Raw genomic sequence first — 27,096 nt, 5'->3', positions numbered from 1 at the left:
ACCTTAAAAATTTTATATATCCATATAAGTGTATCAAATACAAATATACGAAAAATAGCTGTTGACTTGGGGTAAAGTTTGTGACATACTAAAAAAAAATAAAGCCTACTACCAAAAATATACTGTAGGCTTTTAATTTGCTTCCTACAACTGGGGCAGAGGATGTACTTAAGGGAGAAAAAAAAAAAAAAGCCAGGAAAGAGATGTAAAGTTTTTCTGTTATGCTTTAAACCTTTTGTCAATGATTGTTTATTGCATCTGTCTAATCAATAAAAGTTACATTTTTATAAATGTTAGATTTGAAGGAATAATTTTTACTTTTATTCTTTGTATACATTTGTATTGGTTAAATTTATTTGTCATTTATTTTGAATTACAGATATTCACTACTTCTATCATTTAAAATGAAACCCTAAAAGGGACATAAAAAAGTAAAAAAAAAAAAAAAAATTCACCCAATATATAAAACCAAAACAGGGTATGTGTGAACATAAAAAAATTATATTGAATTGTGATTTTAGCAGAGTTTGTTAGACAGCTGACATAATGAATGGAGGGCTATTTTATGACTTTCCTAGTGTATTCCTAGTGTTTATGGACCAGTAGCACTGGCATCATCTGGGAAGTTGTTTAGAAACAGAGAATTCTGGGCCCTTCCCCAGGTCTACCAAATACATATTTGAACACGTCTACATGACAGGAATACACATGGAAGTGTGACAAGTGCTGCTTAGGCTATGATCAGAGCATGTGACAATGCTAACTTAGTTGGGTTTCATTATTTTCTTGTCATGATAAAACTGAACCAAAGAGAGGTTTTTAGTTTTTTGAACTAGAAATTGATTCCAGGGGCACTTTACCACCGAGTTACATTCCCAAGTCCTTTTTAATTTGAAGCTGGGTCTCTCAAAGTTGCTGAGGTTGACCTTGAACTTGTAATCCTCCTGCCTTAGCCTCTAGTCTCTGGGATTACAGGTGTCTTTGGTCACCCTACCAAAGACAGTTTTTTGACATCTAACCAAGGATAATTGCTCTTTGCTTTGAGAACTGCTGTATCTTATTTAGTGTCTTAGCTGTGAAAGAACATACCACGATGTCCTTAAAGGACCAAATGTGACCAAGCATGTGTTCAAGAAATCTCTTACAAGCCATAACAGCCAGGTACCGCAAGGTTAGAAAAGGGTTTCAACTTTCCCCTCTGGCTGTGCTGTGCTTAGGCATATATATACAAGAAAGTAATCCTATTAATAGGGAGTTTTTGTTGCTGTTATTAATAATCCGGTTGATAAAAAGGTATGCAGTATGCAGGTGATGTATTTTTTCACCAGTGATTTAGGCTGAACTCGAAATAACAGCCTCCTAACAAACAGCTGGCTTTTCAAACAATATGGGGCCTTAGGACAGTGCAGATATATCCTCTTGGACAAGGAATAATACTTCTTCTCTTCATTTTCTAATTGTATGGGATGGAGGCAATAGTGCTAGTACTCATAGTAGTAATGGTGGTAATTATGAAAAAAGATGACTTATTGACTTACCCTAAAAAACGAGAGAAGTAGAGGATAGGAAGGGAAGGAAAATTAGAGAAGTTACATAAAAGTGGTCTAAAAATGAAGTTAATGATTTATATGTTAGGACTAAAATAGCATATGTTTTAAATGCATTTGTAAGGTATCCTCCCAACTAGCATTTAAAATAGTTTATTTCTTTCCATAATAAAATTAACAAGTGCTTATTATAGAAGTAAGGAAGAAGACAGACAAAAAAACCCAAAAACTCCACATCTACTTTCTAGTTTCTCTGTAAATATTAAATATTTACATTAGCATCATTACCTCCAATAGCAATGAGTCGATCTCCCCGCTGAAGATCTGCAATTGCAGCAGGTGAGTTTGGGGCCACAGTTTCAATTATGACATGCCCAGCATATCCATCAGTTGACTGAACAAGACGAAGTGTAAGTCCAACGCTTTGTAAATTCCCTTTTATTAATTCAACCTTTGATAAAGCATGAAAAAGTAAAAATAGGTTCAATGGATTCACAGTAGTAGAGTGAGATAACAGTAACACACTGAGATCACCACAGATGACTGTGACTTCTGCACAATGGTAAGTATAATTACAGTCAAAGGAGGGATAAAAATCATTATTGAAACAATGTAAGTTAAAATATTCTCAGATCATACACTTAAGTTATTGAAAAAAAATCAAGCACTTTGTCTTCCATGTGTTTTATTAAGGATTCATGCTTACTCTAGAAAATGTGGAAATGGAAAGGCAAAATAAAAGAAAACCACTCCAAATCATACCATCTAGAAATACTGTTAATATTTTGTATTTTCTAACATGTATTTAATAGAAAATTGAGAAATCCCTCAAAACTGAGGCATTGTGAATATAAATAGACACCCTATTAATATAATGATATATTTTGAGTAAAATTCTAAATCTTACTTTTTTCAAATATAATGGGAATAATTAAATGGGAACCCCCCCCACCCCGCAACATGTCTATACTGAATATGTACAGATGTTTTTATTGTCATTACTTGAACTACAGTATGACAACTATTTACACAGAATTTACATTAGATAAGTAATCAAGAGATGATTTAAAGCATATGGGAGAATATGCATAGGTTATATGTAAATACTCTGCTATTTTATATAATGGACTTGAACAACTGCTGATTTTGGTGTCACAAGGTAAAAAGTTGGGGATGGAGATACCAAGGGTGGACTGTGTAGTTGAGTTTTCTTTTTTGGGAGGGAAGGCAAAGGAAGAGTTTACATTTACAACTTATTAAGTTATTTATAATGAGATGCTGTGTTCTACTTCATCAGGATCATTTTGTTTTCTAAACAAATCAGTCATCTAATTTATTAGGAATACATATTCCAGATTAATATCATCTGTGAATTAAGAAGAAAAGCATGCCATTCAAATCACCAAATTAAAAAAAAAAAGGACTACCACAACCCTCCAGATGTCAAGATTCAATTGGTGTTTATGGTGCGCAGTTAGAAATCAGTCTAATTATATCATCCTCCAGCTGACATTTCTTAGTCCTGTTCTTTAAGGGTATGTTATGAGGAACTTTGTCAAATACCCTAATATCCAGATATATCATCGTCTGTGGCTTTAATATATAAATCACACTTAGCTAAAATGCAGTTTCCCTAAATAATGATGTTGGCTGGAACCTTTATTAGAAGTTGTTCTTTAATTTGAGTGCTAATCGGGTTTAAAAAGTTTCTTTTCTTTTCTTTTTTTTTTCATTTGAGGAAAATCTTAATTATATTATGTTGGTGGGAGAGGAAATTTGGTCAAAGTTTGAATTACGTAGAGGTTTATAAAACATGAAGACAACCCATATAAAAAACATAATTTGTATCAAATCTCCCCAAACATCCATCACTGAATTCCTGCCTTATGATCTAGTAAATAAATCATCTTATAAAGTATTTTTCAGTTAATAAAGCCCTAGGAACACATCCTTGCAAATCTAGAAAAACACACACATACACACACCCACACATTAATAGACAAAATGCCAATTAGAAAATTTAGAATGTAAAATCTCTAGTTACATTCAGAAACTTACTAAGAGCAGAAAATAAGAAGTTAATTTGTATGAGTCTGAACACTGGATATTTAAAAAATAAACAACTGGGTTTAGAATGTGTTTTCTATGACCCTCTGCTCTTCAAAGTAGAATAGAAGGTGGGAGGAATGGGTTTGAGAAATGAATTGAATCTAGTATAAGTATCAGAATAATTTAGCTTCTTTATTTTCTGCCTATAAATCATGTTCTTTTTCATTTCAAATGATAGTTGAAGTAAACATTCCAGATGGAGAAAGAGATTAATGAGGGGAGATATTAACTTATTCCCTCTTTCCCCAATTAAGTTTGGACAGTGTCTCAAAAGTGACTCAAGAGTATAAAAATATCTTTTAATTAAAAATCTGATAGAATGATGCACTTCAAAATGAGTATAAATGGAAATACTGTATTTTATCATAAAATTTAAGATGAACTTTACAAGACCATTCAAACGATACCTAGCTTTTAGAACAAAATTGACATCTCCATGGAGTTAAGACTATTCTTTTTAAGCAAGAATAGTGAAAAAAAAAAAACACATAACTACCTCATATATATATATATAAAAGTTATACATGACAATTGAATATACCATGCACTATATATATATATATATATATTACAAACATGACTTTTGAAATGATATGACAATAAACAGAAATAGAAATCCTAAATATTTCTCCTATGTTTGATGAAGCATATAATATGCATTCCCTAGAACATGATGTATTACCTGAAAAATTGATCGTAACATTTTATTGTGGAAAATTTCAAATAGATACAAGATTACAGAAAACATTAAAATAAACCCTAGTAAGTTGTAAAATATGGTCACAGATTTCTCCTGTCCTTGTATGAATGTTCTCTGCAATGTAACTTTACTGAACTTGCAATTAGAAGTATAATTTATTCTCTAGCCTTTTCTCAACAACCAATATAACTGGGGGGGGGGAGGGAAAGCAGAGACACAGGTGATCTGAACATTATTAACCTTGAGTTAACTGACACTTATAGAACAATACACCTCACAATGGGACAGAATATGGAAGACCATAAAACAAGTATAAGTAAATTTAAAAAGACTAAAATTGTAAAATGACTGTTTTCTGACCATAATGGAATTAAGTTAGAAATGAGTCATAATTAGTAAAACCCTAAATGTTTGAAAAGTAAAACAACATACTCCTAAATAATTCATGGAATCAAAGAAGAAATTGCAAGGTAAAGTGAAAATATGTTTAATGAAATGATGAAAATATAATCAATGTGATTATAACTAAATCACTCTGAGAGGAAATTTATGGCTTTAAATGCTCATGTCAGAGAAAATAATCTAATATTAGTAATATGAATTCCCACTTTCAGAAATGCAAAACTCAGAAGGAAACAATAAAGAGAAGAAACAATGAAACAGAAAATAAAAGAGAACTCAATGAAATCTGATTCAATGAAATGATAAAAAAAAAAACCTGGAAAGTCTCGAGGTTAAACTGATGGAGGACATGTATTATTAAAATCAAGAATAAGAGAGAGAGCACTAGAGATGCTACAGATCCTATGAACACAATAGGGCAACAACTTCAAGTCAATACAGTTGACAGCCTAGATGAGCTGGAAACATTTCCTTCAAAGATAGAAAAAACAAATACCCACCAAAGACATAAAATTTTAATACTCCTATTATCAGCTGAATACATCAAATTTACAATTTTAAGGTCAGTCCCGATGCCCCAGCAAAGAAAGCCCCTGCAGGTCTAGGTTACTTCACTTGTGAATTCTTTTTTTTAATTATTTTTTGTAGTTACAAATGAATACAAGACCTTTAATTTTATTTATTTATCATTATATGGTGCTGAGGACTGAACCCAGGGCCTCACACATGCCAGGCAAGTGCTCTACCACTGAGCCCAAACCATAGTAAACCCCACTTGTGAATTCTTAAAGAAGAAATTGTAACAATCTTACCTGGAATCTTTTAGAATGAGAGAAAAAGGAAACACTTCCCAAATCATACATTAAGGTCAATATTCACTTATATCAAACACATAACAAGAAAAGAGAACTATAGAATACTATCTCTAATATTCAAACATGATGAAAAATGAAACAGTCTAGCAATATTAAAAAAGGATAATAAAAACATAACCAAATAGGGATTGATTCCAGGAATTCAAGACTGGATTAGCACTCAGGAATTGATCAGTGTAAATTATCATATTAACAAAATAATGACGAAAGCCAAATAAATATTTTAATAACTGCCAAAAAATTTGTTTAATTTAAAAATCCAACATCTATTCATGAGAAAAGCCCTCAGGCAACTAGAAACACAAGGAAATTTTTAAAAAACTAATTATGTTCATTTACAAAAATCTACAAATAACATAAAACTCGAAGGTGGAAAAAAAAGAATCCATGTTTTCTATCCGAATCAGAAACAAAGCAAGGATTTCTGCTCTTATCACTTCAAGATTCAATACTGTACAGGAAGTGACAGTGTGATGAGAAAAGGCAAAGCATAAAGACTGTACAGGGAGGAAAAAAAATTTGTAGATAACAGCATTCTATACATAAATCATTCCAAGGCATATAACAATTTTTGTCTTAAGATATTTAAATACACAGATCATATTTCAGATCACCCTTCCATTTTTTTATTTATATATTTATGTTAATAAAATGCATAATTCTTAATTATAGATAATTAGTATTACCAGACTATAAAGGTTTAGGCCACATATAATTAGAAGCAAGAACTAAATGTTTATGAAAGAAAAAAATGCCACCAAAATAAAATCCAAGTTTTTAATTTTAATACTTTTAAATTTAGAGGAAAAAAATTAGATCATTTAAACTTTTATCAAATATTTGCATATGATTAAAAAATAAGTGAAAGGAATTTAAAGAACAACAGTCCTGTCTCCTCATTACCAATACCAACACCACCATAGCAACTACTTTAAAACTCTGTTTTTGGTTGTTCTTGAAGTTACCCTTTGTTTTTTGCTAGATAATATATGTATGTGTTATTATTTCTTAATATATCAAATTTTAGACAACATACTGACTTCCTACTATTAACAAATATTCCCCCTTCCCCAAGTTATAATAAAGCTGTAGCACTGTTTTAGTTCTACTATATAATAACCTTTCTGTAATTTTAATTAATACATTATACTCCTATTTGTTATTCATCAACTACAGAAAATATATATTTTGATATTTAAACTTCTATCGTTCCATCTTTCCTCCTTTTTTTTTTTTGGTAGGTGTGGGGTGTGTGTGCTGGGGATTGAACTCAGGGCACTCAACCACTGAGCCACATTCCCACCCTATTTTGTATTTTATTTAGAGACAGAGTCTCACTGAGTTGCTTAGCACCTCGCTCGATGTTGCCTAGGCTGGCTTTGAACTTGCCATTCTCTTGCCTCAGCCTCCCGAGCTGCTGGGATTACAGGTGTGTGTCACCATGCCTGGCTCATCGTTCCTCTTTATACTTTCTAAATTCTACCATCAAAGTTAAAAATTATCATATTTGTTTTCTATCTATAATTAGGCTATCAAGGCTAACTGATTCCAAAAGCTAAAATAACAAAGTGTTTATAATATTCTGAGTATATTAAAACTTGTTTATTACAAAGCTGAGTATCACTGCATTTCCTATCTTGTATGCCTTTTATTTTTCTTGGAGGCTAATAGTTTGAATGTTCCTTCCAAAACTCATGATGAAATTTAATTGTCATCGTGATACTCTTTCAGAGGTGGAACCTTGAAAAGGTAATTAGGTCATAAGGGCATGGCCCTCATGAATAGATTAATGCTGTTATCACAGGTGTCGGTGAATTATGAAGAAATGTGTTTGCTATAAGTTCAGCTCCCTCTCAGTCCCCTCTTTGTCTCACAGATGTTCACTTGCCCTTCCACCAGGTGATGAAGAAGCATAAAGGCCCTTGGCAGATGCCAGAACCATGCTCTTGGATTTTCCAGCCTCTAAACAGTGAGCCAAATACACTTCTATTCTCTATGTTACCCATGTGGTATTTTGGTACAGCAACAGAAAACTGCTGTACCAAAATACCTCTAGGGTATGAGAGGTGTGTTGTCCCCGCTCAAGATAACTTTAGTTGTAGGATTTATAAAGTGCTATTTCTGAGATTAGCTCATAACTTCATCTATTCACTCATTTACATAATATTTAGCATCTAGTTGAGCAAAGTTTATCTGCGACCCCCTTGCCAAAAACAGGCTAGTGAACAAATGGGTAGAAGGAATGACCAGACTGGGGGGTGGGGAGAACATCCTTTTAAACACCAGCCTCCCCCCACAAGTAACATGAATCTTGATCAGATTCTAGATTTTTTTTTTAAAGCCATGAAACACATTTAATGACATTTGGTACTTTGGAGACATTTTAATAAAGGCTGAAGATCAGGTGATATTAAGTCAATTGCTGTTTTTCTGATATGTGATAATTATTATTGTGGTTATGCAAAATGTTCTGTGAGACCTCATAATGAAATATTTAGGGTGAAATATTATTAGGGATAGGCAAACTTTGCTAGTGATTTTAGGCAAATGTTAATTTCTCTGAACTTCATTTGTGTGGTGTTATGATTTAGAGAGAGATGAGGTGTCCCCCAAAAGCTCATGTATGAGACAATCCAAGAATTTTCTGAGGTGAAATGATTACTCAATCAGTACCGTAATCCAGTGATATGGTTTGAGGGGGCAGTAAGTGTAGGCAGGCAGAGTGTGGCTGGAGGAGATAGGTCACTGGGGGCCTGCCTTTGGGGTTTATATTTGTCCTTATTTGAACAGAATTCTTGTTTCCAGTTGCCATGTCCTGAGCTGCTTTCCTCTGCCGTGGCGTTCTGCTTTACCTCACAACTTAGAGCTATGGAGTCAGCCTTCTATAGACTGAGACTTCTGAAACAGTGAGCCAAAAGAATCTTTTCCTCCTCTATTTTGTTCTTTTTGGTCCTTTGGTCACACAGATTAAAAAAAAGCTGACTAAAATAGGTGGTAAGCTTTAAACAGACTTAGTGGATTATTATTACTGCTATTAGTAAGACTTAGCAAAACTACTCAAAAACAGGAATGAAAAAGGAAATTTTAAAAACCAGTCTGCAATGAATGAATGAATACAATATCCAGTTTCAGAAACAAGGCAAAAATATTATGAAACAAACACTAATTCAAGATACTAAAATTTATTATACCACTCAGACATTTATAATTATGTGATTAAAAAGTTGTCTTCTCAAAAAAGACAAGGATGATGACTGAAATGTCAATGTTTAGTAAAGGAAAAACAATGAGTTCAAACCAGTTCAAACACATTAGAAATAATGTTCTTCCAAAGAGTAGAAATTATACTGATGGCAGTAAATATCTTTACCTAGATATTACTCAGAGGAGAAAAAAAATAGCAGAGAGGGGGAAATCTGTATTTCTTACAGCAGAGGGAAGAAAAAAACCCGAACATTGAACAACCTAATATTGTCCTTTGGACTGCTGATCATGAAGTCTTCATTAAAAGAGAAAATGGGGTGATTGTAGAAATAAATGTCTATCATAATAAACACATTTACAGATTATAGAAGGGAAGAGGCCCGCAATCGATTCCAACCAACACCAGTATGAGTGTTTCTTTTCTTACAGGAAATCAATTGGCTATTTTAAGTTTCCCCAAGATCTGGGTGCTCTCCAAGATAAGCTACAATTAAAGCAAAGTTAATATCTATAAAACTTCTCGCTCAACATCTTTGTAGGTGGGAGAAGTTTGCAATGTTTCTCTTTAAGAACCAAGGCTGGGGTTGCAGCTCAGTGGTAGAGCACTTGCCTGGCATGTGTGAGGCACTGGGTTTGATTCTCAGCACTGCATATAAATAAATAAATACATAAATAAGAAAGGCCCATCAATAACTCAAAATAAGTAAATAATATCTATCCAAACCTTTTAAAAATGTTTAGATTTAATGTAACAAGTAAAAGTGAATGGAATATTAAAAAATAAGTGGTATATTTCACACTGACACAAAAATTACTGGATTTATAAATAAACTTAAAAAAAAAAACCAAGAAAATCTGTCTCCTCATCATTCCAAGTAAAGAGCAAGATTGATACAGCAGCAGAAGTAATACATGGGTTCATGACACTTCTTCCCTTTCAGTCATGTGTTACATGCATGGAATTTGTTTGGAAGTTTTAGGTTGAACCTTGCAAGTCTGAATCTGTAGTGAGGTTAGCCATATAAACTGCTCAGCTCACAAACACCCTATTTTTGTCAGAGTTGGCATCACCATGGCCAATATCTAAACAATAGTTAACATTGTTTTAGAGTATCTAAGCTATACTTCCAAGACTGAACCATGATGTGCACAATATCTCTATGTAAGTATGGCTAAGATATGATGGTAATTCAAGGGAGAAAAAGACTACCTCTGGGTAAGTGGTTTGAGGAAGACTTCATGTAAGGATATGGCATTTAGGTTATATCTTAAAGCATGAGAAGATTCTGAACAGATAGTCCAGGAGTTGGAATGGGAAAAGCTATTGCTCTGGGCTATGGCAATAGCACTATTAGAGCAAAGAGATGGCAGCAGAGGAATATCAGGAAATTAAAATTGTCAAAGTGTTATTTGAGGTTTAATAAAAAACTCCTACTCTGAATGTAAGAGTAAGATTTACTTGGAAAGAGCAGCAGCATTTCATACAACATATAACAGAATCCTACATATTGATTATAAATGAGAGACTCACATTATGTTATCTTGCAATAAACATATGAAGTTTATAATATATATTAATAGATTTTCTGTAAACATGTTTCTAAAACCTATACTTTAAGGCATAAGCAACATTTTATTATTTATTTATTTTTGGTACTGGGGATTGAACCCAGAGGCACTTGACTACTGAGCCACATCCCAGCCCTATTTTGTATTTTATTTAGAGACAGGGTCTCACAGAGTTGCTTAGCACCTTGCTTTTTGCTCAGGCTGGCTTTGAACTCAAGATCCTCCTTCCTCAGCCTCCCTAGCCAGTGGGATTACAGGCATATGCCACCATGCCTAGCATAAGTGACACCATATAAGAGAAATAAGAAATGAAATATATAACAATTATCAAACACTTACTATATGCTTAGTATAGACACCAATGTTTGCTAAGCCCTCTCTGGCTTTGGGATCCATGCAATCCTTTAATCCCACATATGTTACAGCAGGAACAATCATGCTCATATAAACCTGGTTCCACTGCTTTGCCTCATTTGATGGTTCAGAAGCACACACCTGATCAAAATGAACCAGAATTCCAGGATGGTTTGAATTTAGACTCAACGATCTCTTGAATTTCTCTTTATGCTAAATGTAATTATAGCTGTGGGAATCTGTATGTGTTCTTATGGATCTTGAAAATCTAAATCTGTAGTGATGCAAGCCATATAAACTACTCAGCTCACAAGGAATTGGAGAATGTCTCCAGATTTCAAACATCCAAGTAACCAGGAAGAGAAAGCAAACAGAAGTAGTAGCCCAAAGTGGCTTGGTCTTCTGTTCTAGTTTGTTTCTTTTTTGTACTGGGGATTGAACCCAAGGGTGTTTAACCATTGAGCTATATCCCAGTTTTGTGAAAAAAATAATTTATTTTGAGATAGCATCTCAGTTGCTGAGGGTCTTGCTAAATTGCCAAATCTGGCTCATATCTATGATCCTCCTGCCTCAACCAACTGAATTGCTAGAATTAGATGCATATGCCATTGTACCTAGTGTCTGTTTCAGTTTGTTTCTAAGGCCTGAGGGTATTCTTGCTTAAAGGTGTGCAGAGCTTAACCCACACCACCATGCAGTATCACTTATGCCAAGTGTGGAGGCATAAGCCTGTAATTCCAGTGGCTAGGGAGGCTGAGGAAGGAAGATCTTGAGTTCAAAGCCAGCCTGAGCAAAAGCAAGGTGCTAAGCAACTCAGTGAGACCCTGTCTCTAAATAAAATATAAAATAGGGCTGAGATGTGGCTCAGTAGTCTAGAGCCTCTGGGTTCAATCATCAGATGGCTGCCCTGGGGTCCAGAAAACACCCTAGTATCTTTAGGGTAAGTACTTTTTTTGCTTGCACTAGTTTTAGTGTGTATCTGATTTTCTCTAATAGGCTTCTAGCTTGCCAGACATTGTGCTAGACACTGTCATATATAATATCTTATTAATTTGAAATGCTGGTTTATTAAATTGAAAAGCTAAAAATAAATTATAAACGTAGGATGTACTCTGTGGCTTAGCCTGTGTCAACTGGCTTGAATTTGTTGAGACTAAAAGGTAGATTTCTACTGGAGTTAGAAATACTATTTCTATGACATGCACAAAAATGTTTATTAATTACCAAGAATTGTGACACATGCTAACTAAACATAAAATTGCATTAGTTGACTCACAGGGGTCATTATATACAAGACTGTGAATAGTCTGTGTTTAACTTCATCACTGATGCCAGTCACCATTTAAAAAATTCTAGCTGTTTGTGCATCTGTCTTGGAAAGAGCAATTTAATAACAACAAGACTGCCTTTAAGAGCTCTCATACTCTGACAGTCTTTTAGTCTTAAAGACACAGCTGGAAGCCCCTTGGCAGGGGGACAACACATTGATCTTTTCCATCCCTTTCTAACTAACATGGATGAACATCATTTTATATGCTAGATAACAAGGGGATATATTTTAATAGCACATCGATGTAACTCTCTTATTTTACTTTATTTATTTATTTTTATGTGGTGATGAGGATCAAACCCAGGGCCTTGCACGTGCTAGGCAAGTGCTCTACCGCTGAGCTACAACCCCAGTCCTCGAACTCTCTTATTTACAAACTGTTCTCTCCTACACTGGCTTATAACATCAATGAAAAATAAAAAATTCAAGAAAAAGTAAAAAGATCACCAAGTGAAAAACACTAAATTACTATGATCAGTTATATTTTAAATATACTTTCATCAAATAAAATTCTCAAAAATACCTCACAAGAACTATTTCTTGGCTTTTTTTTTTTTAAGAATAGTGATGCAGGGAAGGGAAAAATATGATATAAAGCATAATAATCAGTTCATGTATGTCCATGACACCAATATAAAACTGAATTTTTCACGATGGTATACAATCCTGAACACAGATGAGCTTCTCTGTCTTCAAAGGAGCAGGAAAGGAGGGCATGTGCAAGTTACTGCAATCATTCAGTGATTTAATAAAAGCCACCTAACACAAGTAAGGGGAGGTGTGTTAATCAGCTTTCCACTGCAGTTGCAAAATACCTGAGGGAAAATAGCTTAGAGGATGAAAGATTTGGCTCAGGTTTCAGAGGTTGTAGTTTGGTCTGCTGGCTCCATTGCTTTAAGCCTGAGGAGAGGCAGAACATCATGGTAGAAAGGTGAGGCGGAGTAAAACTGACTCTCATAAAAGCCCAGACGTAAAGAGAAAGATGAAGGGGCTGGGGACAACATACAGTTCCCAAGAACATGCTTCCAACTGATGACTTCCCTCAATAGGGAACTCCAGTAGAAATCTACCTTTTGATTTCAACAAAATCAGGCCAGTTGACACAGGCTACCTCCTACACTACCTCTCATGAAAGTCTTCAAGTAGTTAATCCATCAATATATTAATCCACTGATGAGGTCAGTAACTAAAGATCATTGTTTTTGATGGACCAATGTATTGACAATGTATTGATCAACTTTGCTTGGCTTTCTTTTGAAATATAAGAGATTCAAGCAATTATATTTAGCATATTAAAGGTATATCTCCAAACTTTGTATTATAATCGAGAAAAACTAAATTTAAACTAAATAAGTTATCTTATTAATTTTAAGGTGAACTTCTAGGTACAACCTATTTGGCACAGAATGTATCGGAAATGTAACTTTCTGATCATTTTATGTATAGTTCAATTTGTTTATGATTACCAGGAAAATTACACCAGGCTAGGGACTAATAGTTAGCTTATTGTCCATCCCAACTGGGAACAATAAGGTTGTTGAAGATCTAGGACTAGATTTCCTCTTTTACCATTCCGGTCACCTTTAAAAGTCACAACTGATTATCCTACTAACACCATTAGTACTAGGAAAACACAAAACGAAGCATGTTTTTGTTCATATTAATTTTCTTATTCCTTCCTTCCCCAAACACACTTGGGTATAAGGTAACACAAGAATCATCTGGCTTCATTAGAAGAGGCTGAGTTAGAAAAAGAGTAGTATTACTTAACATCTATTTAAAAGGCTATTTCTTTTTTAAAAACATTTTTTTTATTGGTTGTTCAAATCATTACAAGGCTCTTGACATATCATATTTCAAACATTAGTTTCAAGTGAGTTATGAACTCCCATTTTTACCCCAAATACAGATTGCAGAATCACATCGGTTACACATACACATTTTTACATAATGCCATACTAGTAACTGAGGATAGGAAAGATAGCAGAATACAACATTTTTTATTTTAAGACAGAGTTTCACTATGTTGCCCAGGTTAGCCTTGAACTTTTGATTTTCTTGCCTCAGCCTTCCAAATAGCTTGGGTTACAGATGTGCACTGCCAATCGGCCTCAGTGCACCATCATGCCCAGCCTAATCCATTTTTGTCTCTTGGTTCTAGATGTGAAAAATCCATAAAAATTTAAATAATATATGATACATAATTATATAATATGCAATTATACAATAAAAATATAATTATATCAACTAATATAAGCCCTGTATTCTGATTTCGAATACATTTTAATGTACCTATCAATTTCATTGAAATGCTTGAGAATTTAAAATTTGGGACTTAATGGATTAAAAGGATATGCCAGGCTGAGCGTGGTGGTGCATGCCTGTAATTCCAGCAGCACTGAAGGCTGAGGCAGGAGGATCACAAGTTCAAAGCCAGACTGAGCAAGAGCGAGGTGCTAAGCAACTCAGTGAGATCCTGTCTCTAAATAAAATTCAAAATAGGGCTGGGAATGTGGCTCAGTGGTTGAGTGCCCCCTGAGTTCAATCCCTGGTACCAAAAACAAAACAAAAAGTATATGCCAATAAATTATTATCCCAAGAAGTCACTAAAACTTGATTTTAGAATAAAAAAAAAAGGAAACACATAAAAAAGAAATAAAAGCCAAGTCTCTGAAGGTATTAGTCTAATCTACTTCTAAACACCAGTTATTCTTTTAAATGCATAGAAGATGCAAACAAATATTTCCTGCACCCTCCCTCAACTACTTATAAATTATATATACCTTGTTCCCAAGGACCACATTAAATTCTAAATTAACTACTATTCAGTTCCATCACTCTTTTTTAAAAAAATATTTTTAGTTATTGATGGACCTTTTTTTATTTGCTTATTCCTTTATTTTATTTGCTTATTTATATGTGGTGCTAGGAATCGAACCTAGTGCCTCACACGTATGAGGCAAGTGCTTTACCTTTGAGCTACAACTCCAGCCCCAACTTCCATCACTCTTAACAGAAGAAAGGAAATACTATTTTTATTAGCTGTCTTCTTTGAAACTGTCTCTTACCAGTAAAGATTCACAATGTGAATGCATACAATCATACTATCCTTTTCGTAGAAAAAATAACTCTTTGAAATCAATACATGGCAATGTCTTGCTTTTATCTCTTGGCAGAAAAATTATCACTCTCACAAAACTTTTTAGAGGCCTGTCATTTAAGTTTGACCAATTCATAAAGGTATAAATTAGAATAGTTCTTTAACGTGTAAGCCAGATAAATAAAAAAGAATTCGTCAACTAATATATTTCTGCTGAAGTAAAATTTGATGTCGCCATTCTAATGACAAAAATTACACGAGTACATATGCACATACATACACACAAGTTTTTTTGGACCAGGCATTGAACTCATGGATGCTAAACCATAGAGCTACCTCCCAGCCCTTTTTTATAGTTCATTTAGAGACAGGATCTCCCTGAGTTGCTTAGGGCCTTGCTAAATTACTGAGGTTAGCTTTGAACACATGAGCCTCCTGCCTCAGCATCCCAAGCCGCTGGGATTACAGGTATGCGCCATCACACCCAGCTCACACAAAGTTCTGAATAGAACAGGTTTGAAAAGTACAAGGAATGAATTCTAAATTCTTTCACATGAACTCTCAGAATGTAATGCCTACATTTTCAGTAATTAACTCTTAATGGATAGCTGAAAAACCACTGATATTATACACCTCTACCCTGCTCTGGTGTGGATATTGTGGCAGATGGCCAGATGGCTCATAACAGTGGGAGTACATGTGGGAGGAAGAGAACTCACAGCAAAATGTGAAGCGAGAGAAGGATCCTGGGGCTGTGCTTGCTCTTATAACATGCTGTTTAAGAGCTCAGGTGTCCCAAGAGCTACCTGCAGAAGGCAGCACCCTCCAACCTCTGACCTAAGGATTTCCTATTAGGCCCCACCTCTTAAAGGTTCAATCACTTCCCACACTGCCAAACTGGGGACCAAGCTTCCAACACACAGGCTTTTGGGGGACAAACTGAAATCATACCCAAATCATAGGAAAGAGGCTACTAATAATTGTCTACCACACTGGGTTGCTGTTGTCAAGATTAAAGGAAATTATGGGCATAAAAGTCTGGCATTTCCATTATCTTCCCTCAGGAAGACTTCTTTCTAGGTGATACAAGTGAAGCCCCTCAAAACAGAATGCCACTTTGGCTATCTGATAACTTGGTCTCTAAAATAACGAGAAAGTAAATTAGGACTGCATCCGTAAGTATGCTAAAAAAGTAAAACTCCATTATACAAATGCAACATACCTAAGAGATCTAAGGAATAAAAATGTTCTTCAACTTAAAAGGGTTCAAAAGGTGGTTAGGAAAATAATTATATCTAAATGATTACAACACACTCAGGTTTCTTCTTTTTTCTCTTTTTAAATCTAATTGAAGTCTCTATCAATGTTTTGATTTAAAACAAATTTAAATTTTATACAACCATTCAGTGAAATAAAAAGCTAAGAAAAATAGGCAGAGGCTGAGGTTGTTATGGAAACAATGGAGTGGAACATTCTTGCCCTTTATAATTCCTTTGTCAAACCGAAACAGCTTTATTTTGAATCATAAAATCAACCTTCACCTTCATATATTACATTATAGTCATGCAGGGTGACTTGTATCTTACTAAAAAAGTGGGAGAGTCTAAGGGATAGTTTTTTCTTTTACAAGTTTTAAAAATAACCTTTTATCTTGAAATTATTTCAAAATAGAAAAGTTGCAAAACATTTAAAAAAGATATCCCATTTATCCTGAACCCGTATTTCTCAGTTGTTAATACCATCTCGCCACATTTGTTTATCCCTGTATATTTTTTACTGGATCATTTAAAATTAAGTTTCAGACATAATCACAGTATAGTTATCAAAGTCAGAAAACATTGGCACAATACTATAAAATTTGTAGACCTTATTCTAGTGGGATGCAATTTTGAAATATATATCAACAGCCTACTATTCTTGCATAAATATAAAGGGGTTACTTAAATCAAGGGTCAGCAAACTATAGTCTATGGGTTGATTTTTAAAAAAATCTTATTAGAACCATACTTACTTGTCTACATCTTGTCTATGGCAGCTTTAACTAAAACAGCAGAACCGGGTAGTGTCATGGCAATTGTCTATCCTGGAAAACCCCAAATACTTACTTTGGCCCTTTCCAGAAAAAGTATACCAAACCATGACTTGAAGAATAGAATGCATGTGAATATACATATATTGATATTAATTACAGATTTCATTAAACATCAAAAAACTGAAAAACATAAACCCTAAATCCCTAAATGTTTGTCAACAGACAGTGATTAAATAAAATAAGGTATACACTAAAATACCATGCAGGCATGAAAACAGTGACACGTGTACAAGCAGATAGAAATATGCCCTCAGTATATTGTTAAGCTTTGAAAAAGGCAGGTTACAAAAGACTCCTGATTTTATTATTAAAATATGCAAGCTTCCTTGCATTTTGAAAATGAGTATATTACAAAAATTAAAAATCTGTTTCATATTTCCTTCCTTATGCTCAATGGCTATGTACAAAATTCTCAGCATTGATCAATTTATGAAAGATAATTCAAACATCATTCATCATTTTGAAAACAATCTGTCCATACTCTAAAAATTACTAGATAACCTTTTTTTTGGCACTGGGAATTGAACCCAGGGCCCTCATGTGTGCTAGGCCCACTGAACTACATCCCAGTCTACAAACTAAGTCAAGTTCAATAGTAACAGTGTATGCTGGTATTGTGCTAAGTGTTTTCATATATTTAAAACCTGTACCCTATAAGGCAGATGTTATTCCCTTTATATTAGAGATGATGAAACAATTTGCTCAGAGTCATAAAAGTAGAATGGAAATGTGGACATGAACGCAGGCCTACTGGGTACCATTTGTGGAGATGATGCAGTAATGTTAAGAATACCAGCTGTGGAGTTATTATACCTGGCTTTGCAGACTGTCTTTATCCCTTGCCAGCTATGTGTTACTTTCTCCTTTTGCACCTCAGTTTCCTCATATGTAAAATGGAGATGATGACAGTGTCCATTCTCATGGATTTGATCAATAAGGATTAAATAGTTATTGCATGAGTAGTCTTAAAACTGCGACTGGCAAAGAGACTGTATATTGTAGTGCCGACAAACCCTGGACTGGGTACATCTGGGTCATGAGTTGAATACTACTACAGCTCTCTGATAACACCGCTCTTAACACCTTTCTAAATCATTCATGATCTAGTTCTACATTCTGTATAAACTCTTTATATGACTCAAAACAAGTTACATGGCTAGGTGAGTTTTTGTATCGGGGACTGAACTTGGGAGCACTTGACCACTGAGCCACATCCCCAGCCCTTTTTGGTATTTTATTTAGAGACAGGGTCTCATTGAGTTGCTTAACGCCTTGCTGTTTGTGAAGCTGGCTTTTAAACTTGAGATCCTCCTGTCTCAGCCTACAAAGCTGCTGGGATTACAGGTGATGCAACACAGCACCTGGCCTAAGTTAGTTTTTAATGGGAAATTACTACTGTGCTTGAAAAGGATGTTTTAGTTTGTGAGAAAGTATGAACTGAGTCAATCAATTTTACTTGGGTCACAGTAAACTGCAGGGTCCTGAGAAACAAAATGTAAAAGTAATGTTTAAGTTTTATGAATATGTTCTCCTTAATGTTCTTTAAAAATCTCTTTCTAAAAAACTTTTTAGCAAGGGATGTAGCTCAAGGGTTGAATGTCTACTATGCATGAGACCCTGCATTTGATCCTCAGCAAAATAAAAATAAATTAGAATGTTATCACTGTATTGTAAAAACATTGTTTTTCTTTTCCTATTTGAAAAAAGAGAATCAAAAATATAGCAGCATAAAGCCCAACAGTATTCATCTTAAAAGTTCACTAGAAGTTGAAATAACAGATTTGAAAAATTTTAAAAAAGCAAAGAACAAAACAGCAGATCACAAAATTTCCATCTCTGGACTGGTCTGTTTTTATAGTTTGCCACTGTAATCTCAAAACCAACTTGTCCTAAGTGAGATCCTCTTTTGCCTCTTCTTTTTCCCTCCTCATAGCCTGGTCTTTCTGGCTTCCCTTCTTACTCCCAAACCTTTCCAATTCCAAAGGTATGCAAATTCACATTGATAATATTTTCCATTTCCATTGTTATCATCTTGGATCAGACTTTTATTAGACATCACCACTAGTACTTTATGTTCAAATCAAACCATCCTTGACTTTACCCACTGTGACTGGTCAATACACATATTATCAATAAACTACTATGTGCCAGCTACTGTACTAGATATTTTCATATACAGAATCTCATTTAACCCCCATACATCCATGAGAAGCACTATCAGAACCATTTTATAGAATGATAACTACGTGTGGATAGAATGGCTTTGGGAACTTTGATGAAGGTCATACTACCAACAAGTGGTCTGAGATTGAAATCCAGTTCCAAGACTACCTAAAGAAAGATTCTGATGAGTTTGTTTTCATTTTAAAAGCCGCCATAGTTCCTACTATCTTTGACCGTAAACAGTCAAATTCTTAGCCTGGTATTTAAAGCACTCTATAATAAGATCCAAGCTTTCACTCTTGTTTGGCATAATCTTCCTATGCTACCATATTCTTTAGACAACATTGACAACTCACTATATCTTAATTATACCCAAATATTCTTACTCTTTATTGGGGTTTATGCCATGGCCTCCATCTTGAAATGCCTTCTTTACCATCTCAAAATTCCACATACACTGTGAGGCTAGGCTCAAGTGCCATCTCCTTAATATATTCTTTTCTAGATTTTCCAAAAGAATGTTGCTTTCCTTTCAATGGAAGCTCATGGTATTTTATACTGAAACTCTGATTCCCTTCATATGTTAATAGTGATACTGATGATGTACACAGTACCACTGTTCGAATTTCCATTGAAGAAAAGGATCACAAAATGACTTATCTCTTCATATTCAGTTTCTTCTCATACAATAGTGCCTTACACTGATCTGATATAGAGACTTTATGTTTCTGTATTTTAACATAAGTGCCCACTCTTTTCGCAGCATTTCACAATCATACTAAACAGCAAGAAAACCTAAGGCAGAAAACTGCATCCCTCATTTTTAATTAAGATCAATTTCAAGAGTGAAAATGTTGCACAGGATTTACTATTAAAGCTCAAAGGCATTTAGTATTTAAAAAGCCAAATCGCAGAACATTATATACAGTTAAAATTTCACTGAATCCCTCCTGTATTTGCAAATATTATCAGATTGAACTAAACCAGAGTTTTCATAAAAACTGACATTTTCAAAAAAGCTTTATTTGCATTAATCTTTCTCTTTCTTTTCATAAGATTAAGACTGTAAATGGCAAATGGTTAAATAGGTGCACCAAAATGCTACCTGCAAGGCATTTGGCCCTACACAAATACCAAAATGCCAACTTTGAGGCATCTGGCCTGAAGTATTTATAAATCTGTCTCAGATGTTCTTACTCAAAAAGTCAGAGTTCTTTAGGGAGCTCTTTTATGTTCTTTGTATGAACACTCAATAATATGTAGCTAGAACATTCAATATCACTCAACAAGAATTCTAAAATTCTCTACAACTAAAAGGGTAAATCTTAGATCATACTTAGTCATTTTATTTAGGCAACCCTGAACTTACACATAGTCAGAAGTCCTTTTGACATTTTTAGTAATTCCAGAAGTAAAATACTTACACCAATAGGTATCACATTTGTAAACTAAAAGTCTCATTCTACAAACCAGACTTTTCACAAAAGTAATAATCAGCAGGAAATCTTGTTTTTTGGACTTCCTCTTCTAAAGGTTTTTATTTTATTAAAACAGATAAAAAACAGCTTTGAAGGAAGGAAGGAGACAGAAACATGACTAAAAGTCACTCTGAAACCCTGAAGGTGTGAGAACAAAAAAGTGTTGAGAGTACCTGGAGGATGGAGGCCAGAGTCTTCTCAGAAACAGTTACTAAATATCCAGAGTAAAACCAATCATGACACTTGCTGTAATGAAAGATACTGGTGGCGATAACACTGATCAAATTAGCATACAGCTACAAATATAAAATTCCAACTGTGACACAAGTATTTATCAAGGAGTTTGTGCTAGTTAGGAAAGGCTTCCCAGAGGAAATGACGATTGGTTTATCAGGTTCTGATAAGAAAAGAAAAAACATCTGAGTATTTGAAAGCATGGGACTTCAAAATGGGAATGGCTACTTGGTGACAGAAAAACTGAATACCAAATAAGGAGAGAGTGAGGAAACTCAGATATTAGCTACAGTAAAAAGTCACTACTACCTTAGGCTGGAATGACAGAGGGGAAAAAGTGGTATTAGAAGAGGCCAGGGGGTGAAGTACCAAACAGAAGTTGGAAGCACTGTGGGCCTGTCCTGGGAGAAACAAAGAGCATGGAGGAGAAAGAGCCTCTGCCAGACATGTTGTCCAAAGCAGAGAAGAGGAAAACCTCCCTGGCTTCCCCAGTGCTTCACTTCCTATGAGTGTTTCACTCTGGTCAAACTTGGCTGAAAGCTGGATACCCCTGAAAGCTTGACACACAATGGCAGAGGATAGTCCTCTTAAGGTATGGAGCAGGGAGACCGCCCAAGAACAAACCTGAGGGCAAACAAGCTAACATCTGGCATAAGCAGAGATCTGAAGAATGGGGTGGGTGAAGATATGTGTGGAGGAGTGAGTTGGGGGGAAGGGTACACACATATCAGGATCGTGTAGTGTACAGAGAGTGTGACCAGGTATGACGGAGTAAAAGACAACCAAACCACACATGGTTTGGTTGAGAATGAGAAGCAAGAAAGAGGACAGGGAAAACAAATAGGAACCAGACCAGGAAGGTTGACTTTGTCACATCAAAGAATTTGTTCTTATCCTAAGAGCAATAAAAAGTCACTGAGGGAGTTGGAGAATATCATGCTAAGAGAGGTAAGCCAATCCCAAGAAAACCAAAGGCTGAATGTTTTCTCTGATAGGTGGATGCTAATCCATAATGGGGGGAGGGGGACGAGTGGAGGAATTTTGGATTGGGCAAAGGGGAGGGAGGGACAGGGAGGGGCACAGGGGTAGGAAAGATGTTGAAATGAGATGGACATCATTAGGCTAGATATGTGCATGATTGATTGAACAAATGGTGTGACCCTACTTTGCATACAACCAGAAGCGAAAAATTGTGCTCCATTTGTGTACAACGAAGAGTATTCTGCTGGCATGTATAACTGACAACAAATTAAAAAAAGAGAGAGAAGGAAAAAAAGCCATTGAGGGACTTAAGTGGGCAATGGACAGACTTAGATCTATATTTCAGAAAATCATTCTGACTTTTTGCTTATAGGACATTGACTGAACAACACAACATACCAGGAATTATACTAGGGGTAGGACACATAGCATTAAAAATATAGCGTATTTGTCTCCCTGTGAAGTCTACCACCAAGTATGTAGCCTGCAGTATTATCAAAGACCTTTTAAGTATTCTTTTAGCATTAATCATCTGATTATCATCAGGGACATGAGGTTTATATTCATAATTCCATAGACTTAGTTCTCAACTAAGTAAATTTGTTGATTATCTATTATTTATTTTTTGTATTTATACATTCTCATTAATCACACCCACCTGTCTTTTCAGCTGAAGAACACTAATTCTTTTTCCCATCCATTTACTTTTATATGGCTAACTCATTTCCTTGTACCTGGGGGTACATTTTAAGTAAAGTACTGAAAGACAAAATCTGGTTGACATGTGCCTTTGGCCTATCTTAGACCTTACCCTTTTTCTTAAATGATGTGATACTGAGGGGTGCATTAGATATCTTGCAATCATAAGGATAAAACTATATGAGTGACGGAAGATGAAGCCAGGCTCTTTTATTACAGCATTGTAGTGTCTTAAAACTTCAAAGGCACATTAAAATACCAGAGGAATTAAATTTCTTTCATTCTGCATATTCATTACAATTAGTGGTTACATGCACTGAACAAATTTCAACATTTAAAAGGTGAATTTAAACCTGAAGACTATATTTATATAATGATAATGTCCTAAATTCATCATTAATTTAGCATACTTGTTTTCTAAAGAGCTATTTTCTACTCAAATTTGCAATATATCCCAAATTATCAAATCCTATTCTCTGATATTTTGTATTGTCTTGAAAAACTAATTCTCCTCCCTTGAGTTATTAAATTCAGACATAAGTAATTTAATGCCTGAAGACACTTAATGTTTTTGACATTTTCAATGAGTTTACTAAATGCAGTAACCTAGAATTCTTTCTTGAAAACTGTTAATGACATATACTAAGATCTAAAATAATAATTCAAGATGAAGGTCTTGCTAGCCTTTGTTCTAAAGTATTAAAGCTGTCTAATCTCATATCTTTGCAAATATAATAAAGAAAACTGAAAATGCCAACAGCAATGGCAAGTTACAACCAACTCACAGTCAAAAATGTACTTAGACAAAACAACGTGTTTCAATGTAGTTATGTATTTCAATACAAACTCTAAAACTGGATATTTTATTCTTTGAGGAGCTGATTCAAACAGCGGAGATATAACTTAAAAGAAAGTTGGGCAATGACAGTCACCAAATAAAAAAGGAAAACACCTTTAAACCTCTATTTTGACCATGTCAGTTACCAGGGTCAAAATCTTCAGCAGCTCCCACTATTTTCATCATCTCAAATTCTGTGTGCCAGGCTGCCCTCCCTTGCCAGTTTTACTTCTCCCTACTTTCCTACTCTCATCAAAATTACTTTATTCCTTCCAAGAAAATTTCTATCCCCTCTCTGATTTTTATGTAAGGATGTTCACAACAGAAAGAAATTGAAAACAAAAGTAAAAGGAACATACATAAAAATACCTTGCCATTACATGTTAAAAGATTTAGCAGCATTTTTGACTGTTAACCCTGAAATACTGGGGAGATTAATTAATTAATATTAATATTGGGAAGAGAAAAAAATACATATATATGTTAATTATTTACCTATGATTCAGATTTAGCTGAGCATTGCCTCCAGTGTTTTCTTTTTAGAGGCTTTCCCTGTTATCACCAGATCTAAAAAGCCTCCTTTGTCATAACTTCTAAGTTCTTTGTCATACACCTTTTCATGTATTTTTCTTCCCAGTACTTGTCAATCTCTGGAACTTTGTTCACTTTTTTGGCTTACAGTTTATCCTATAATGGGAAGCTTACCTCCCAGCCAGCTTCTAACTCTCACACCAAACCACTGCCCCATGTTCATATAACAGGTATAGGATCTTTTCTTTTTTGGAATCGTCCCTCCAGCCTCCTGACAGTGCCTACCACAAAATAAGTGCTCCTAAAACACCTGCTGAATGAATGAATGCTGTGAATTCACGTTTTCTCAGGCATTCAGTGAAACTATTTCCTTCTAATCTCTTACTGAAACAATTTTAAAGTTCTCAAATGAAAATCAGTCAGATTTTATTTCTTAGGCAGACAGTCTGAATATTAACTATTTTCACGTGATTTATTTTATTACCAATATTGTACTATTTTAATAAGACAATTAAGAACTGGTCATCACTATTTGCTCATGACTAAAAATAACTATGAATATAAAAATATTAATAAAAATATGCTTAGAGAATAAAACCTTATACAGAAGTAAAATTAAGTAAATCAATTTTACCGTCTTAATAGAACTCCTTTGTTTTTCTTCCCAAACACCACTGCTCAACTCAAGTGTGCAATGAATATTTGCTTCTCTATCATAGGATCCAAAAATGAGTAATCTGCAGTACAAAATAAAACAGGAAGAGCATTATACCGATTCTATGCATTTTTTTTAATTTCTGGTCACTATAATAAGAAATACTTATTCCATTACTATTGTGGTTTATTTACAGGGGAAAAAAACAAGTCAAACCTAACATTTTGTATGCCCTCTAGTGGAAAAGCAAAGTAAACCTAAAATTAGATGAGATAACAAGATATGCTCTTTTTCAACAGCCAAGCCAAACAAGAAAATATTATCCACTCATAAGACACTGACCACATAGCCTTATGTAGTAAGCAAGATTTAGAGATTTTTCAAGACTGTTGATTAAGAATTTTAAAAGTTGCAAAGTGATACAGTACACCAGCTCCACAAGAATTAAATACACAGAAGTATAATACAATTGTTTATAAACAAACACACAACTTCATCTCCTAATGTGAACCTATGCAAATTATTTACTTCTCTAAATCCAGCTGCTCCTGCAGAAAATTTGGGGTTAAAAACAGTACTTACCTCTAAGAATTGTTCTGAAAGTACAAGACAATGTACAAAAGGCATTTAGCACAGTGTTTAGCAAACTCTAAGTGCTCAATGGATGTGTGTAATTTCTATTATCTTGAAAACAATTATCAATGACTGGCAACACCTAATTTCCCTGTTTACTAGGCTGTCTTAAAAAAGAACATCTGAGGTCCAATTATGAAATGATGTAAAAACTGTTTTTATTACTGAATTTAAAAAAAGAGATCCCTTATGTGTCCAACTTCTATTTTACCTATATCCTTAGAATCTTCCAATTTGTTTCAGAACAGTTTTAGCACTAACTAACATTTTGACTGTTACTCTACCACTTCATCTCTACATGAAGATTATAAATAGGAGTGAGATAATTAAGTAGATAAAACACATTAGAGAAATCTGAGAAAACTGTGTCCTGGGTTTGGCAAATCGTGACATCATGTGCATACCTCACAAACTGGCCTTTTCACACACTGAAAAGTCTGAATAAACTTATGTAGAAAAATACCTGATTTAAATAATCCTTCAAGAATCTTACAAGGAGCTTAAAACTTAGCATTTAACAACCTATTACCAAAAAGAAGGCAGGCCAAAAGAACTCATAATTTTAAAATATTAATTTCGAACTACAATTTTCATTCACCAAACTCTGCTGCCACCATCTGTTTAAAGAGTAAACTACCTCAGAGCCTTTACTACCATACAGAGAAAAGAAGGTTGGGCACCACCTAGCGCTCCTAATAGAATTCTCAGAAATTCTCCCTGAATTCATAAGCTATTCCATATTTTCCATAGTGTTTTAAAAATGCTTTTAAAAATAATTACACAAAGCGTAACAAAAATTGACCACAGACCTAAATGAAGAGCTAAAACAAAATTCTTAGAAGAAAACATAAAATCAAACCTTTTTGACCTTGAACTACGCAATGGTTTGCTAGATAAAACATCAAAAACATGATCGCCAAAAGAGAAAATAGATAACTTTGGCTTCATCACAATTAAAAAATTTTTTGTAAAGGGCACACCATGAAAATGAAAAGATAACCCACACATTGGGAGAAAATATTTGCAAATTATGTACTTGGTTAAGTCTCCAGTATCCAGAAAAAAATGAAAAACTCTTACAACTCAACAATAAAAAGTCAAATAATCCACTTTTAAAACAGGCAAAAGGATCTGAATAGGTGTTTCTACAAAGATGTACAAATGACCAGTAAAGCACATAAAAAGAAGCTCAATGTTATTAGCCATCAAGGTAATACAAATCAAAACTACTTGAAATGCACTAGAATAGCCATAGTGAAAAAGGTAGCAAGTACTGGTAAGGATATAGAAAAACTGGAATCCTCATACATACTGGTGGGAATGTAAAACAGTGCTGTCACTTTGGAAAACAGTTTGGCAATTGCTTAAAAAATTAACGTATGAGGGGCTGGGGTTGTGGCTCAGAGGTAGAGCGCTTGCCTAGCATGCGTGAGGCAGTGGGTTCGATCCTCAGCACACATAAAAATAAAATTAAAATATTGTGTCCACTTATAACTAAAGAAAAAATATATTTAAAAAAGTTAACATATGATATGATTCAGCAATTTCACTTTTATAGCTATACAGCTGAAAGAAAAGCTTAAAATATTTATATTAACATCA

At 34.4% G+C, this 27,096-nt stretch overlaps 1 protein-coding gene across 1 annotated transcript in view; it reads right to left on the bottom strand.

The window, feature by feature from the left end:
• The window catches only part of Pdzd8 (PDZ domain containing 8), an 81,208-nt gene that overhangs the window by 10,519 nt on the left and 43,593 nt on the right, over positions 1-27,096 (bottom strand). Inside the window, exons 3-4 of the mRNA XM_005320708.4 lie at positions 24,841-24,943; positions 1,836-1,998 (exon numbers count right to left, since the gene is read on the bottom strand). Of these exons, the coding sequence (XP_005320765.2) occupies positions 1,836-1,998; positions 24,841-24,943 (266 nt within the window). The remainder of the gene's footprint in view (positions 1-1,835; positions 1,999-24,840; positions 24,944-27,096) is intronic.

This window comes from Ictidomys tridecemlineatus, chromosome 1 (genome assembly GCF_052094955.1).
Source record: "Ictidomys tridecemlineatus isolate mIctTri1 chromosome 1, mIctTri1.hap1, whole genome shotgun sequence".
Taxonomy (NCBI): domain Eukaryota; kingdom Metazoa; phylum Chordata; class Mammalia; order Rodentia; family Sciuridae; genus Ictidomys; species Ictidomys tridecemlineatus.
Note: the sequence above shows the minus strand (reverse complement) of the source record. Positions and strands in the feature narration are given on the sequence as shown.